This window comes from Etheostoma spectabile, chromosome 20 (genome assembly GCF_008692095.1).
Source record: "Etheostoma spectabile isolate EspeVRDwgs_2016 chromosome 20, UIUC_Espe_1.0, whole genome shotgun sequence".
Taxonomy (NCBI): domain Eukaryota; kingdom Metazoa; phylum Chordata; class Actinopteri; order Perciformes; family Percidae; genus Etheostoma; species Etheostoma spectabile.
The window spans coordinates 5,742,743-5,757,173 of NC_045752.1; the positions used below are offsets into that span (position 1 = coordinate 5,742,743).

The 14,431-nt window shown below is 42.2% G+C and overlaps 1 protein-coding gene across 1 annotated transcript in view; it reads right to left on the bottom strand.

The window, feature by feature from the left end:
- Positions 1 to 14,431, bottom strand: part of dph6 (diphthamine biosynthesis 6) — a 60,938-nt gene that overhangs the window by 22,096 nt on the left and 24,411 nt on the right. The window contains exons 6-12 of the mRNA XM_032500652.1: positions 13,113 to 13,174; positions 12,529 to 12,623; positions 12,290 to 12,383; positions 10,263 to 10,413; positions 9,748 to 9,873; positions 8,112 to 8,241; positions 7,821 to 7,995 (exon numbers count right to left, since the gene is read on the bottom strand). Of these exons, the coding sequence (XP_032356543.1) occupies positions 7,821 to 7,995; positions 8,112 to 8,241; positions 9,748 to 9,873; positions 10,263 to 10,413; positions 12,290 to 12,383; positions 12,529 to 12,623; positions 13,113 to 13,174 (833 nt within the window). The remainder of the gene's footprint in view (positions 1 to 7,820; positions 7,996 to 8,111; positions 8,242 to 9,747; positions 9,874 to 10,262; positions 10,414 to 12,289; positions 12,384 to 12,528; positions 12,624 to 13,112; positions 13,175 to 14,431) is intronic.

The window sequence follows — 14,431 nt, forward strand, 5'->3', positions numbered from 1 at the left end:
CTTGTCTGACTCATCTGTAGTACTGCAAAAAAAAAAAAAAAAAAAAAAAAAAACTGTTAATAAATGAAGACAAAATGGCAATGCTCGCACAATGTTGTGTCTGGATGTAATAACCATTTCTAACCAGAGGCGCTGACTGACACTTTTAATGTGTGCAACTTATGGAATGGCAGAAACATAGGAAAGCATAATCATTACAGAAATCATCCATAATAGCAGTTTTCTAAAAAACACAATACTACCGTGCAGTGCTGTGCAGCAGTTAATCTGCTGCAGTAACAGGCCGTCTCTAACAGCCACTCAATCTGGGCTGCTGACAATTAGTATTATAAAGCCTGTGTTTGTCGGTAACATATCAATCATTGTTTCTCTGTTACTACATTTATTTTGTGCTAACAAAGCACTATACAATGCTAGGCATTTTTTAATTCAATTCTGTTTGACTGATAGCTATACTGCCCGTCAAAACTATAAAAAGCATAATGCAGTTGTTATTGTGCCTAGTTTAATTAAATTCTCTCCCTGCTAGATTCCCCTTATGTTTTGGATAAAATATCGTGGCTAGTGAAATGTTGAAAGGTTAGGGGGATATATTTCTGCCTAATGCTGTTCCCTATTAGTTTCTGTATGTCACCACACAAGTATGTGTGGGAACTGGCTCCTGTTTTGTTCTGTCTGTATTTGCCACACGTGGATATTTCACAAGGAGCATCTTCCAGACCCTCCCGATCTGTGTGTTTTTGTGTGTTTCTGTTTGTAGGCCCTGTCAGCTATGCCCTCTCGTCACTGCAGGGGGAAGAAACACACCCGGGCAGCTCTGAATATAGTGGCTAGTTACCATAGTAATGGGATGGTCATACGTCTCTCCTCTCTCAGACAGTGATGGGAGTGGACAGGACACGCCGCTATGCTTTTTATCTATGCATTCGGTATTCAGTTATTTCATTCCACAAATAAAAAGCCAAGCCACTGCACCTCTCCATTCTCCTTATTCAAATAGAGGGGCAAAATGGGAAGTAAATAGTTAGATATGGGGTAATAATTCACACATGGGACTTCACATAATGATGTGTTTTGACTGAGTGTTTGTGATTGCAATTGTAATAGTGTGTAATGAGTGTCTTGGCAGATATCTGCTGTGGTGGGATCTTTACATGACACTTTTCAGATGGCTTATTGATGTCTCTGAACCATTCACCCCTCCACTGCTCAGAAGTGACAAACTAAAAAGAAAACAAGTACACGCACACACTCATGTAGCATGATTAGAAAGCAAAAGTCTACAATTTATCAATTCAAATCATATTCACACATCATAACTGATTAGATTAATCTACATTCCATGCAATTTTCTACTATATTCTATCCTGTAGCCACAAAAATAATTACATGAGGCTTTTTACTGCGTTTTATCTGCAAAGGTGAAAGACTCGGATAGGGTACCATTCACTAAAGACACAAAGTCTCGAGGCTTCCCAGGTGTTTAAGGATGGTCTAGTGGTACATGTACACACATGAGTATACTATATACTGTATATATTTACATGCATATCTAGTATATGTGTATCTCTACATCATTCAGTATGTAATAGAGAAAAAGGGACGACGGCTGTGGCTATCCTGTCCCTTGTTGACATGAACCAAGGCAGTCAGGCACCAATAATACATGAAGAGCTGTTCAAAGGCAATTAGGATCAGTTGTCAGGGCCGGGCCCATTAATGAGTGGGAGTGTGGCAGGGGCCGGGGCAGAGGCACAGTGGCGGCGTACGCGGCCGCCTGAGACTCGATGCACTCTGACAGATCCAGTCCTTCCCCTGTCCTCGCCTGGTACAAGCTGATACCAGTCTGTCCCCACGTGGTGCTACAGCAGCAGCGGCGCAGTACAATGTATTAAACAACGCACTGACTCCTGAAAATGACCACCGCCATGGCAGGTCAGCCTCTACGCGGTCACAGCAGGAGAGAAGGGGGGGAGGGGGGGGAGGGATGTGGGGGCATGTGGGATAGGGTGGGGAGAAACATAATTACCTCCTCTGCAGTCTACCACTTCCCATAAAACTGCCCCCTCATCAGATTAAAAATGTAATCTCACATGACCTCTCACATGTACAGTATGTATACACATTTACAGGCACAAGTGCACAACCCCCATCCAATAGTTCCAACAGTGTCCCAGGACAGAGCTATGACAATGTGTCAATGCAGATATACATCTCGGCATGCGGAGCTGTATTGCATGTTGTGGGTAAACAGACCTGCACACAAGCAAACATTTGCCAACAAATGTTTAGGTGCTGATGGTTTGAGATAACGGGTGAACAGTCAATCGCCCATTTTTGTTTGCCTTTGCATGTATCTTTATCTATTTCCATGTCAATCAAAGCAGTTTGAGTGCTGTATACCTGTCCTGTAAGCCATGAGTGTGTTACAATGAGTCAACTGTGACTCAGTGTAATGACCAAACCAGTTACCTTGTCATACAGCCAGGGCCTTTCACAAAGAGCACACAGGTGTGTTGTGTGTGTTGTGTGTGTGTGTGTGTGTGTGTGTGTGTGTGTGTGTGTGTGTAAGACCTGGCCTCGGGGCATACAGCCGACATGGCATTGAGGTAAGGTCTTACTGGGTTTGATCAGTGTGTTTTGTGTGTGTCCAGTTCAAGCGAAGACAGTTGACCCCACTGTTTGGGTAGGATGAGTAAAGCCTACAGAGACAGACTCAGTGATGTACAAAGACAGGAACTGAATCGATGCTCGCTGGGGAAAGGCTGGGAGGTGAAGCCCAACTGTCAGTCAAAAACCTTTCGGACTCTCCCCAGACAAAAGGTTCAACTCATTGCACTCCATTCAGGCATTCAGGAAAGGAAACAACCAGCCTATTCTACGTGTGCCCTCAGTGAAATGTAAAGAAAAAAAACAAATAAGTGTTAACATCCTCCACTTTAACTAGGAACAAGTAACTACAAGTGTTGAAGAACACCATAGTTTGGAAAAGCCTTCAATCTCATGACTGCTCAAACCGCTGAGCCTTCAAGACCTCATTTTTCATTGACTCAATTACTCAACAACTGTTCCCCTCCTGGTCCACACATTCCTCCCTGCCACCATCTCCCCCCCCCCCCCCCCCCTTGCTTGGAAGTGATCATTTGTTCTTTATTAAAGTTGATAACATCCCTTGCATTGTCTGAGTGTGCACGCCAGAAAGCCGCCCCTACTGTTCTAGCCTCCAGCGCTTTGTATTATTGGTGCATTATTTCACGCATGCCCTCCTCTTTTATCAAACGCGTTTGAAGTAATGTTAATAGACTAGAAAATTGAGACATTTATGAAGTATGGGCTGTGTTTATGAAAAAATCCATAAAGTATGACAGGGGAGAGGTGAGATAAAAGCAAGGTTTTAATAGATTATGGCAAACAGGGGAGAGGCGTCAGATGCTGACAGGCACCTCCTCCGAGATACCTCATATTTTATGGGATTAATTTTGTTGTATTAGAAATGAAGTTAAACGTCCTAATTAATCTGTTCGTGCTGCATGAATACCTCCCCGAACGCAGATGCACGCACACACACTGTTTTTTGGCTAATTACTCTTCTGTGGTAATTGAGGTAGATGCAGTCTCTAGATGTAGGGTGAGGAAGTTTGGGGAGGTGGAGGGATGTTTGATGTGATGGAGAATGGGGGGGGGGGGTGGGGGGGGGGGGGTGCTGCTGATTTGTGCATGTTGGCTCTTTTACAGTAGTGAAACATTGTGGGTGAGAACAACAAACCGTAAAACTAAAGCACTTAGCTTAATTTCTGCTATTCATCACAAATTCTTTTGCTTTCTCACTCACCACACTAGCTCATATTTAGCTGTCAGCCCTTTGATTGTTCACCACTAGGCAGGGCTGCTATCTTCACAAACGTGTACTATACATTCTCCTACTACATTTCTAATGAAAATCAGGGTTGCTTTAAGAACACAGGTGGAGAATGATGTTAAAAACATGTATATTAATGTGCGGCAGAAGGCTCAGCTGAATACCACATAACCTCAAAGTCTATGTTCACTTTAGGGGGGTTTACTACATTTCATTCCCATCTCTTTCATCTCATATTTCCTGTCACTCTCTACTGTCAATCACCTAAAAAGTCCTTAAAAGTAATCTTTGATAATGCACTCTATGCTACTCTATGCTGAAATAAACTAAATTCAAATGAGGCATCTAACACGCAAGAGGAACTTCTACCTATGTTCTTCTTTTAGTCAGTCTTGCACACCCTTTCTGTTCCTACATGGGTGGCCCAAACTCACTATGGCTCAGATTGACCTCTGAGCTTTTCATCAAGAGGGTCAGACAAAGTTCAGCTCATTGGTTTTAGACATTAAGATTATTGTTAGGTGATTATTCAAATTCAACTACTCGGCAGAGTACACTCCTCCCTTTGATGCTAATTGGCAGCGTCAGATCCACTTCCCTCCTGATGCCTCACAGTCCACTTTGACAATTTTTAAAATCCAATGCAAATCCTATCGCGGGCTTGTGTAAGAAGGTCTTCCACAATATTCACTGTCACTCACAATTAGGGGAATGAGGCAAGGGGTTAGTGTTCCCCAGCAACCTGAGGCGAGTGCAGTCAGCTCCCAAAACACACCCCGCAGAATCTGATCAGTGAGTATAATTTCCTAGCAAATATCCCAGGGGTGAGCCACTTACCTTAACAGGAAAGAGGAGATGTTTAACAGCCATTCAACTGATAGTCTTCCTATTCAGATCTGGTTTAGCTATTGTGTTTGCTTCTGTAAATGTGGCTCCAAAGGGAATGTAATGTAACAGGCAGCATTAATCTAAATAGATGTGGAAAAGGTCCTGCAGTGTGAGACTCCTGTTGCTAACACGTCTGACTTTAGTAAATGATAGGTCAATTCTTTCCATCTGGCAACGCATACGCGCAATCGTCTGTTATTAGTACAAATGGATTTCTGTGTAGAAATGTGGAACACTGCTGGCTAAAGGAACCCATGCTCTTTTTTCCCTGCTATTATCTTAATGCAACAGAATCATTTAAAAGCTCCTTTTAAGAAACAACGGACAGAAAATTCAGTAATAACTTTTATTTATTCTAAAAGCATGCCCATTACTTGGCTTTTGTTATAATGAGATAATTTGTTTTGATATTTTGAAACAAAAATACTGGATGTCTGAGAGGATCTTTTGTTTTCAATGAATTGATTGATGTAATAAAACGGTGACATTTCTTATATCTTAATTAGATTATGCAAATTGTGTCTAAACAAATGACAGTGAAATTTGCATTAGAGCTCTGATAAATAACACAGCAAACCAAAAATAACAAGTGGAAAGAGCTTTGATACTGCCGTGCTCACAAATGATACACTATGTATCATTTGAAAGGTAAATACAATACAGAGGTATGTATAATATGCATAATATGTAAAACATATTATGGTGAATACAACCTCTAAACACACGTCAATCAGGTACAAAACAATATGAAAGTGTCATAACAAAGCACACATTAAATCCCTGTTTTTGTCTTTATAGCTTGCGGCTTGTACCTAAACTACTGGCATATCATACATTAACTACAATACACCGAGAAGCCTGCAGCTTTGATATTGTAAAGGTTAACTAATTCTTTAAATCAAGCCAGATCTGAATCTGTCAGCTTGCCAGGCCAAGTCGACAGTCAGTCAGCTTGCCATTCCCGAGAGCTGAAGCTGAGAGACATGGCAAGCCAGACATAGATGAAGGGATGGATGGAGTTTGAAGGTCCAGCATCCATCATATGCCAATCCTTAATGCCTTTGCTCTCTACCGCCACAGGTACCACGCTCTCAAAGTGGAGACCTAATGTGGTCCAATCCTGCAGGGCCAGAGTGCGATGTTCTGTCAGTAGCCATGTGCTGTCTCTTAAACCTCTGTTTACTTGTCAAAAGAATAAACCAGTCCCAATAGAGCTGAACATTTATCAGTTTATAGCCCTATTTGAATACAGCACATTCAAATGGTCAACATAACAAACAAGGAAGTAAAATGTTGCACAATTATCATCAAACGCAACTCTCAGTTTCTATTTTTTTTCACCATTAAGTCATTGCCCCATCAAAGAGCTCATCACAAAAACATTTCTGCTGCACAAAACCGACTCTCTGGACGTAATTAAGATCACAAATTCGTCCTTTAATCATTTCAAGTTCAACCCCCCCACCCTCCTTCCAACACCCTTATATAGCCTTCTTTTGATTACTAATTATTTTCCACAGACAGTGAACGCGGAGGGCTCCAGGTTATTTGGTCTCAGATAGCAGCTTTTCTGTCTCGGTTGTTGCCAGAGCCCTGTCACCACGGTGTCACACGGCAACAGTCACCAAGGAAAATTGTCATTAAGATGGAGTCAACGTACTGGTGAGAGAATGGGGTGGCAATGCATGCTTGCTCACAGCAAGGGGGTAATTGTATCAATATGTAAAAATCTCTTGCTGTACTGAGGAGTTGTTAATACATTTTTGATCAAATTAAGTCGTTGAGCGTGGAAGAGGAGCAGAGGCGACGCAGGGGTCGTGTGAAGCGTCGTGCACAGCTCTGAGCAAGAAAACTCCTCTCATTGTTTTCTCAAATTGCTTTGGATATGAATGATCATTAGAGGAATAAGAGATTAGACTGTTTTCCAGAGGCAATAGCACGTGCCTACAGCTGACTTCAATTTCATGTCTCAATGAGAATCCATTGAGAAAATCAAACACTGCTGGCATTTTAAAAGCAAACCTGACTCTGTAGGTTACATCTCAGGAATCCTGCACTGCACGAGACCCAGTGAGTTTCAGTGACACACTGTTGAGATATGCCGTCAAGTTCTAAATGAATAGCTAATCCACACATGTTCTCACTCATAGACGGATTTGGCTGCAGGATCAAGGACAGTGTGGAGGAGATGGACACTATCCTTGTTGACAGTACCTTGACAAGTGTAATCCCATATAATACACACTGGGTAAACAAAACACCAAGCCAACCGTGCAACCACGGCCCACACTTCCTATGCTCTCCCTTTGAAATCGACATTCTTCCTGGGTTTGAAACAATATGAAAGAAGTTATATTCGTAGCTTTGCAAACAAGTGCAAAATTGGATACAAACTGTCCACTATAATAGGGATACATATTTACATGTATGCATAAAAGTAGTATTGAGAACAAACTATCACACGTAACAACAATCACATGCAGCTGCACACATGCATCTCAACATAAACAGAGACAACAGAGACAAACACAAAGTACTGCACGTAATCTGAGACACTTCAATTGCTTTGTTAGGGTCGAGCACAACAAAACATAAGAATCGCCAGCCAGATTCATCATTCATCCAAGTAATCGTTGGCATTCCACCACTGATCTATTACTCACCTTCATAAAGTGATACTTTGAATTGCTTTGCTAACAATGACGCAAAAGAAAGGAATTTTCCTTGTTTTGGCTCAGCCCCCCAGAGTCAAGGGATTCAGTGGATTAACTTTGACTATCGTTTGCAATTAATAACCAAACAAGTTATGTGAAGAACAGGAGTAAAATGAACAGAAAATGAGCAATGGAAAATAATAAATAAATTGAAGAAATGTAAATAGGCTGGCCTGCAAAGCCTTTGCTGAAATGATTATCTGAATAATGGATGAGTCTATTAACTGTTTAGTTTATATATATATATATATATATATATATATATATATATATATATATGTATTAAACTGTCAACTGTCAACACTCTTACCCACAACCAGGAACACCACCTCTCCCTGTTGTGGACCTTGGAGCCTTACCCTGAGGGCCTGACTGTAGGGCCCAATGTTGGCTGGCGCCCAGTGGGACAGACTCTGGACATGCAGGGCTTCTCTCTGGTGGAAGCAGTCTTCCTCCAGGGGCTCGGTCCAGTCATGGAGCAGGCAGTCAATCTGCAGCAGCTGACCAGCAGGTAGAGGAGCCTGAACACACACCCTACAAGGAAAAAAAAGGGGAAACGTGGAATTAATGCTTTGGAGTGTAAAGATGTTCCGAGAGAGAAAGAAAAAAAACGGGAAAGGTCTATACTGTATGTGTGTTTGAACCTTTACCTGGCTGGAGGGTTTATGCCAAAGTGTTTCTTGTAGACTGTGTTGAGTAAAACAAAGTCTTCCATGGACCTCACATACACGTGGACCAGAATGATGTCCTTCATTTTCCAGCCTCTTCTGTCCAACTCACCTGGATACAGGAAACACATTATACTGTAAATCCCTATAGCATATTGTATATTGGAGTAACATAACCTAACCTACCATAACCTGACTCCCATTTTGGCTAAGCTAACTTGTGCATATTTGGGTAAATGTTGTTGTATACCACATATAAGTTATATAGCAGTTTAAAAAGGCAAAATGGTAGACTTGTGAGTACATCCTTGTTTGTAAGTGTTCACCAATTGGTTCTTTGGGACTTATGATTTTGGTTTACCTCTGTAAAAGTATTTCTGATTCTGATTCTAGTTTAAGTATTTCTTTTGATATTTTGTTTTGGGGAAGTTATGAGTTGCATCTACTCCCACTGCAGCGGGCAAGCTTGCCAGTAAACAAATATCCACAGAGTCTAAACAATCATTTGAAGGCTATCACCATTGTAGTTAAGAGGTGGATAGTTTCAAATTTCTTTTTTTTCCTGGGACTGAAATCCATTGAAACTGCATTAAAGTGGTAATGGTATTTGTCCCCTTCTATAAAAGAGTAGTCTGACAAAGTATGTGTGCAAATTGTGGGCTTTGGATGCAAACACAGGCACCAGGGCTCAAAGCATAGCCCTTCTCCCTACAATCATTTGAAAAGAGCTTCAAGTTTGCTTTTCCTTTGCCAACACCAGCATCTCAGACTACTTCGTCCTCATACAAAGAGGTTGTTCATTAAATATTAACTTGTTTAATATTGTCTCTGTACTGTGAAGTCTGTTCAGCCGAGAACCACGATAAACATTAAATATGCTTTTCATCTTTCACTCCCCTTTCTCCATCAAAAAAAGAGAAAGAGAAAAAAAAAGACTTAGATGCACTATAAAAGCGTGCACTTTAAAACTTCTGCAGGGCAGAAGTGTGTGTTAAAAGAGGCTCGGTTTGGGTTAATTTGAAGTGCTTGTCCTTGTTTGGTGGCCGACTCGCGATCCCAATCTTGTGACGGACGGAGTCTCTGACTCTGACACACAGGGTTTTGCCTGCTGGGTTGACAAGCACTTTTGAATAAGAAACGACTTCTTAAGCTCTGCCACATCTCCTTGTGGGTCTTTAGCTAACACAGCAAGGAGAAAGAAAGACACCCAAGGGACAAAGAAGATGTCCACATATGTTTCTCTCCATTGCCCTTTGGGGGGCTAAGGTAAGGAGTATTGTATAGTAAGCCCTGCAGAATCTGTTTTAACTGAGCTGCCTAAATCAACCCTGGACAAAGGAATTCTGTATCATCCCCCCTTGATCGTATGAAAGAAGAAGATTTTTATTTGATTGAAGAAAACATAACTTATTTAAGGTTCGATTACTTGTGAGTGTCATTCTATGTGCCTTTTGCTTCTGCGATTTAAGGAAGACAAGAAAGAATTCTTAAGTAGACCCTGGTGTTTTTCCTGAGTATAGAGATATTTAAAAGCATGTCCACAGCTCTAGTACACCATGTTCTTCCAACAGGTTCACTCTCTTGTTCAATACTTTCTCTGCCTCACACTTTCCCTTACTTTGGAGCTGTGTAAAAGCCGCCGATGTCTGGCCTTGGATGGCGGGATCTTTGCTCTGAAGGCCATTGATGCCGGAGATCCACTGATAGCCCCTGGAGCTTCTTGGTGAGCAGGATGGAGGGAGATCTGCAGAAGGAGATACATGAAGAGGTAGAGGGTCAGCTGGTTTGGATTGCCTCAAATACTTTGTACAGTCAGCACTACAAATGGTTGTATAAGGTTTGTTTAAGCCTATTAAAAAATACACAATAAGTATGTATTATTTTGTTTCTTCATTTGGACATATGTTGTATGAAAGGTAATTTATGCATAGGTGGTTTATGTCAAAGGAGGAATAAATTCTGAGACAAATACACTGCTGAAATGACAGCTCTTGTCAAACAATCACTCAGAAATACTAGCATCAAGATGCTGGTCGCATGACACAGATTTAGGAAGCACACACACCACACACATCAACACACACCCAAGCTTGGATGTCAGCATGTGCATGCCTCACCATAAATGAAACTTACCGTGGCCCCGCTGACAACTAAGGTCACATTTTGATGTAAATTCTTGCTGGTTGTCTTGAGCTTGATCAGCATATTCCACCTCCTCAGTCATGTTGTCAATGGCGTTCTGGCAAGGACAACTACCATGGGGCAAAGCGCTCGCCACCACATCCTGCAATAAAAGCACCACAGGGAATACATCAGGCCAAACGCCCACCAAAGAGTGCTGAGCCTTTTGCAAAGACAGACAAAACGCTGTATAATTAGCCAACCTTTTCAAATACCCCACCAAGCGGGCTGTGTGTGTGTCAGTCTTTCATGACAAGGGCCCAGGCACACATAACTTCAAGGTGCATGAATATGAAACAACATGCTAACATATTCGTGGTTCAGGCGAATAGGGAGTGGTGTTTTCTGATACTGTAGATTCAATCATGCTGGCTGTCAGTCAAAACTCATGACTGGATGGGTGAGACATGTTTTGGATTTCACCAGTCTTATCCTTCTGTTTACTTTTACTGTGCCTGCTACTTCTTTAAACAACAAATCATTACCATTCTCTAAGGCGTACATATTACCTGCCAAATCGTGCTGGGGCGTCACACATATGAATAAATATTTCATATTTCTTCAATGCCCCCCTCACCCTGTCCAACACTCATTCACCCCCCTCATCTGCTGTCAACTGCATTACGCCATATGATAATCAAATTAATTATACTTCAGCCCCTCTCTCCTGGCCTGCATGAAAAATAGCTTGACTAGCATTAACGGAGGGCAAATGATGGTGGTCCATCCCCACCCCCTGAGCCCGGTGCAGTTTCCTCTAGTGCTGGTGTCACTGCAGATCTGTCACCCTGACGAGAAGAGCTTCAGAAGGCTGAACCAGGGCAGGTTCTCCCCTGGTTGCCCCCTCCTTCCCCTCCCCTTGCAGGCCCTGGATCTCCCTGCTTTTCCCCCAGCAACCTAAGGGGGGCTACAGGGGCTGTGTGAGTGTGCGTGTGTGTTTGTGTGAAGGGGGCGGGAGCGGCGGCGCGGGGAGTGAAAAAATATATAGCTGTAGGGAGTGAGGCTGCAGGGTCACGGAGGTTGTGGGATGGGGGTATGTTTTCTGTCCATAACAGTCCCAGCCCCCACCCAACATGCAAATACACACACACATACAAGTCTACAAACATGAACACATGCTCTCTTGAGAACACAAAATCAAATGTGCACATTATTGTGTGACGTGTGAAGAAACGCATGTGCAAATCGCATGCTCTACCCCAGAGACATGTCGAGCTACAGGGAAGTAGCATCCCTTAGTGAAACTCTTATAGTCTTACCTCGCTGCAACAAATACCACGGCATGCAAGCAGCACTTCACGTCACCAGGAACACTCATCAACTAGTAGGTGTCTTATTAAACCAGACAATGAAACCAGAGTAATTAAAACTACACATAAATGAGGTTACTGTCTCCATCACAGAAATTGTGACAATCATTTAAGGATCATAAAGTTGTCTGTTCTTGCAGGGAAAGTAAAATGTTTCATGTCACCCTTCTTGTCTGTGAAGCCCCATTCAGCTCCTTCTAATATCCCAAAAGCCAATTCCTACTGCCTCCCCGCAACCCCCGCCTGTGTCCGCTTAGCCAGCTACCTGAATGCAAAGCGCCTTAATGCGAGCAGACATGTTTATTAAGCTGGGCCTAGTTTCAGGCTGCAGTGAATATTGCAGACGTCAAAGTAGGCCATGTGGGGCTAGAGGAGAGAGAGAACGAGGGATGAATGGAGACACCGAGAGCAAGAGTGTGCGAAAGACATGGAGAGAGGCCCTCTGGAGGTTGATCTGAACCCTGCCCTACAGTGCTGTGTTTCTCTACTGCTCAACAAAGTTATCAGACACCAAAAGGTTTTGTTCTTGTTTTTGTTTTGCCCTCAGAGTGGTTTTGAAGTAATCAACCCCAAAGTGACTCAAACTTTTGCTGTGAAATGATTGATTCAGCATTGGTCTCATTTACAAAACAAGTTAAACTCATGGATTCCTTCAGACGTTTGACTCACGGCATCTTTGTTCTCGGTGTGTATCTCGGTGAAGCGCAGGTAGCCAACTGGAGCAAAGGCATCTGCTGAGTGGATCACTGTCTCCACTGCATCACTGCACACACATACACACACACACACACACACACACACACACACACACACACACACACTCCAAACTTACAGCAGCCACATGCTGAAAAAGTGTAACTGAGTTTTAATGTAGACAAATAATTGTAAGTTTATATTTCTTTACTCACATAACAATCTTCTTTTTGAAGAGGGGGCAATCAAGGGTGAAGGTTTCATATTCACCTCCTTCTCCACAAATATGAACTCCATACTTCTGGGAGAGCTAATCAGTGGAAGCAAAACACCTTATTAAAATACATTAAAACTCCTGTATTTTCTTTGAATGCACTAATCACTGTCAATTTCCACTTCCAATTTCCAGAATTTCCCCAACAATTTCAACTTATAGTCTGGAACTGCAATAGAAGTAATTCTATGTAAGTCTTACATTAACAAGAGTGTCTTCATGTTTATCTTAAAAGTATGTTACTTTTGACACCAGTTTAAAAAAAAACTATTTTAACAGCACCTGTACCAGAATGTTATTGGTATGACAAGGATATTTTCTCCCAATAGGCAATAAAAAGATAATATAATCATCATAATCATAATTATCTAAAGCTAAAAGTAAAAAAAAACTATATTTCACTCTAGTGTATTAACCTCTACAATATGTTTTAGGACTGAACATTGAACATCAGGTAACCTGACGGTGGGGAAATGATGTACACATAGAATACACTGGGTGGCAGAGTATCTACCAGTCTGTGACCTGTTTCAGATAGGGCTCCATGTCAGCCAGAGGTTTTCCTAAGTGCTTCTCTGGATCCAGGCCTGGCACCCACGTGGGAAACACACACAGGAGACATACAAACACACACACACAAAGACAGAAATACACATGCAAACACAATTTCACACAGACACACGTATGGAGAGAAAGCGAGAGAGAAAGAAAGAGAGAAAGAGAAAAAGAGAGGTCTGATCAGGAACAGAGTTCAGTGATTGAAGATGACAGGCAGGGAGGTTTACGGGCAGTCGCACAAACACACACGTAAACCTGCACCCTGGATCTATTTGTTTGACTTTGCAAGTAGTGTACACAGATCTCTCCGGGTAAGGGCAACAGTTTTCAATTGCTGGCCGCAGACCACCCCCCCACGCCCCCTTGCCTGCCGCCCCCCTCATCTAGTTCCCTTTGAGAATATAAACTCTGGAAAGAGATCTTGTTTATTTGCCTTTATCCCTCCCCTTCCTCTGAAATGGTGCATGGAAGTGACTCAAAGGCAAGGGAGAGAATAGAAGGAGGGGAAAGACGGTTGGAGGAGAGCTTTGTATGAATACCCAGTGGTGCCACCCTCTTAAAATACAAGCTCACCCTCTAGAGAAAAAAAAAAAAGTAAAACCAACCAACCAAGCAGACTTCTAGAAAAACCCTCCTGCCCTTTCAATAAGATATCCACATTTAGACCATAGCTTCACCCAAAGATTAGCACTTTGATCAGTCTTATTTTGGGATTATGTACATTAGCAGGAATAAAAAGGTGTACTTAAACCGTAAACACTTTTCTCAGCTAGTTGAGCGTCGAAGGGTTTTACTGCTTTGTGACACTAAATCCCGATTTTGTCTTTTAGACGCCAGTTCCTGATGGCACCACGCTGAACTGCATCTCACCCTGTAAACAAGTCCTTTCACCAAAAAAGTGCTTTCCTACTGTACATTCCTCCCTGCTCCGACAGGGAAAAAGCCCCAAGTACCAGGTGCTTTCTACAAAGAATAGAACAGTAAAAACATAACAGGACATGACTGTAAAATGCTACATTTTAGGAAATTCCAAACCGTGCAGTTTTATAGCCATGCCATTATGTGTTGTGGAATTCTGATTGCTATCAAAAATATGAGGGTAAAGCTACTGGACCCAAACCATTACATCTTAATGGTCACTGACGATGCTCACCTTATTCTCCAACATTTAATTTTTTCTGTGGCCGCCTCTTAATTGATTGACATAATCATTAACACGTTACTGATGACCCATATGAAGTGATGTGCAGTTGTGACAGGAATGCCATTGCAAGAACAAGAAATAG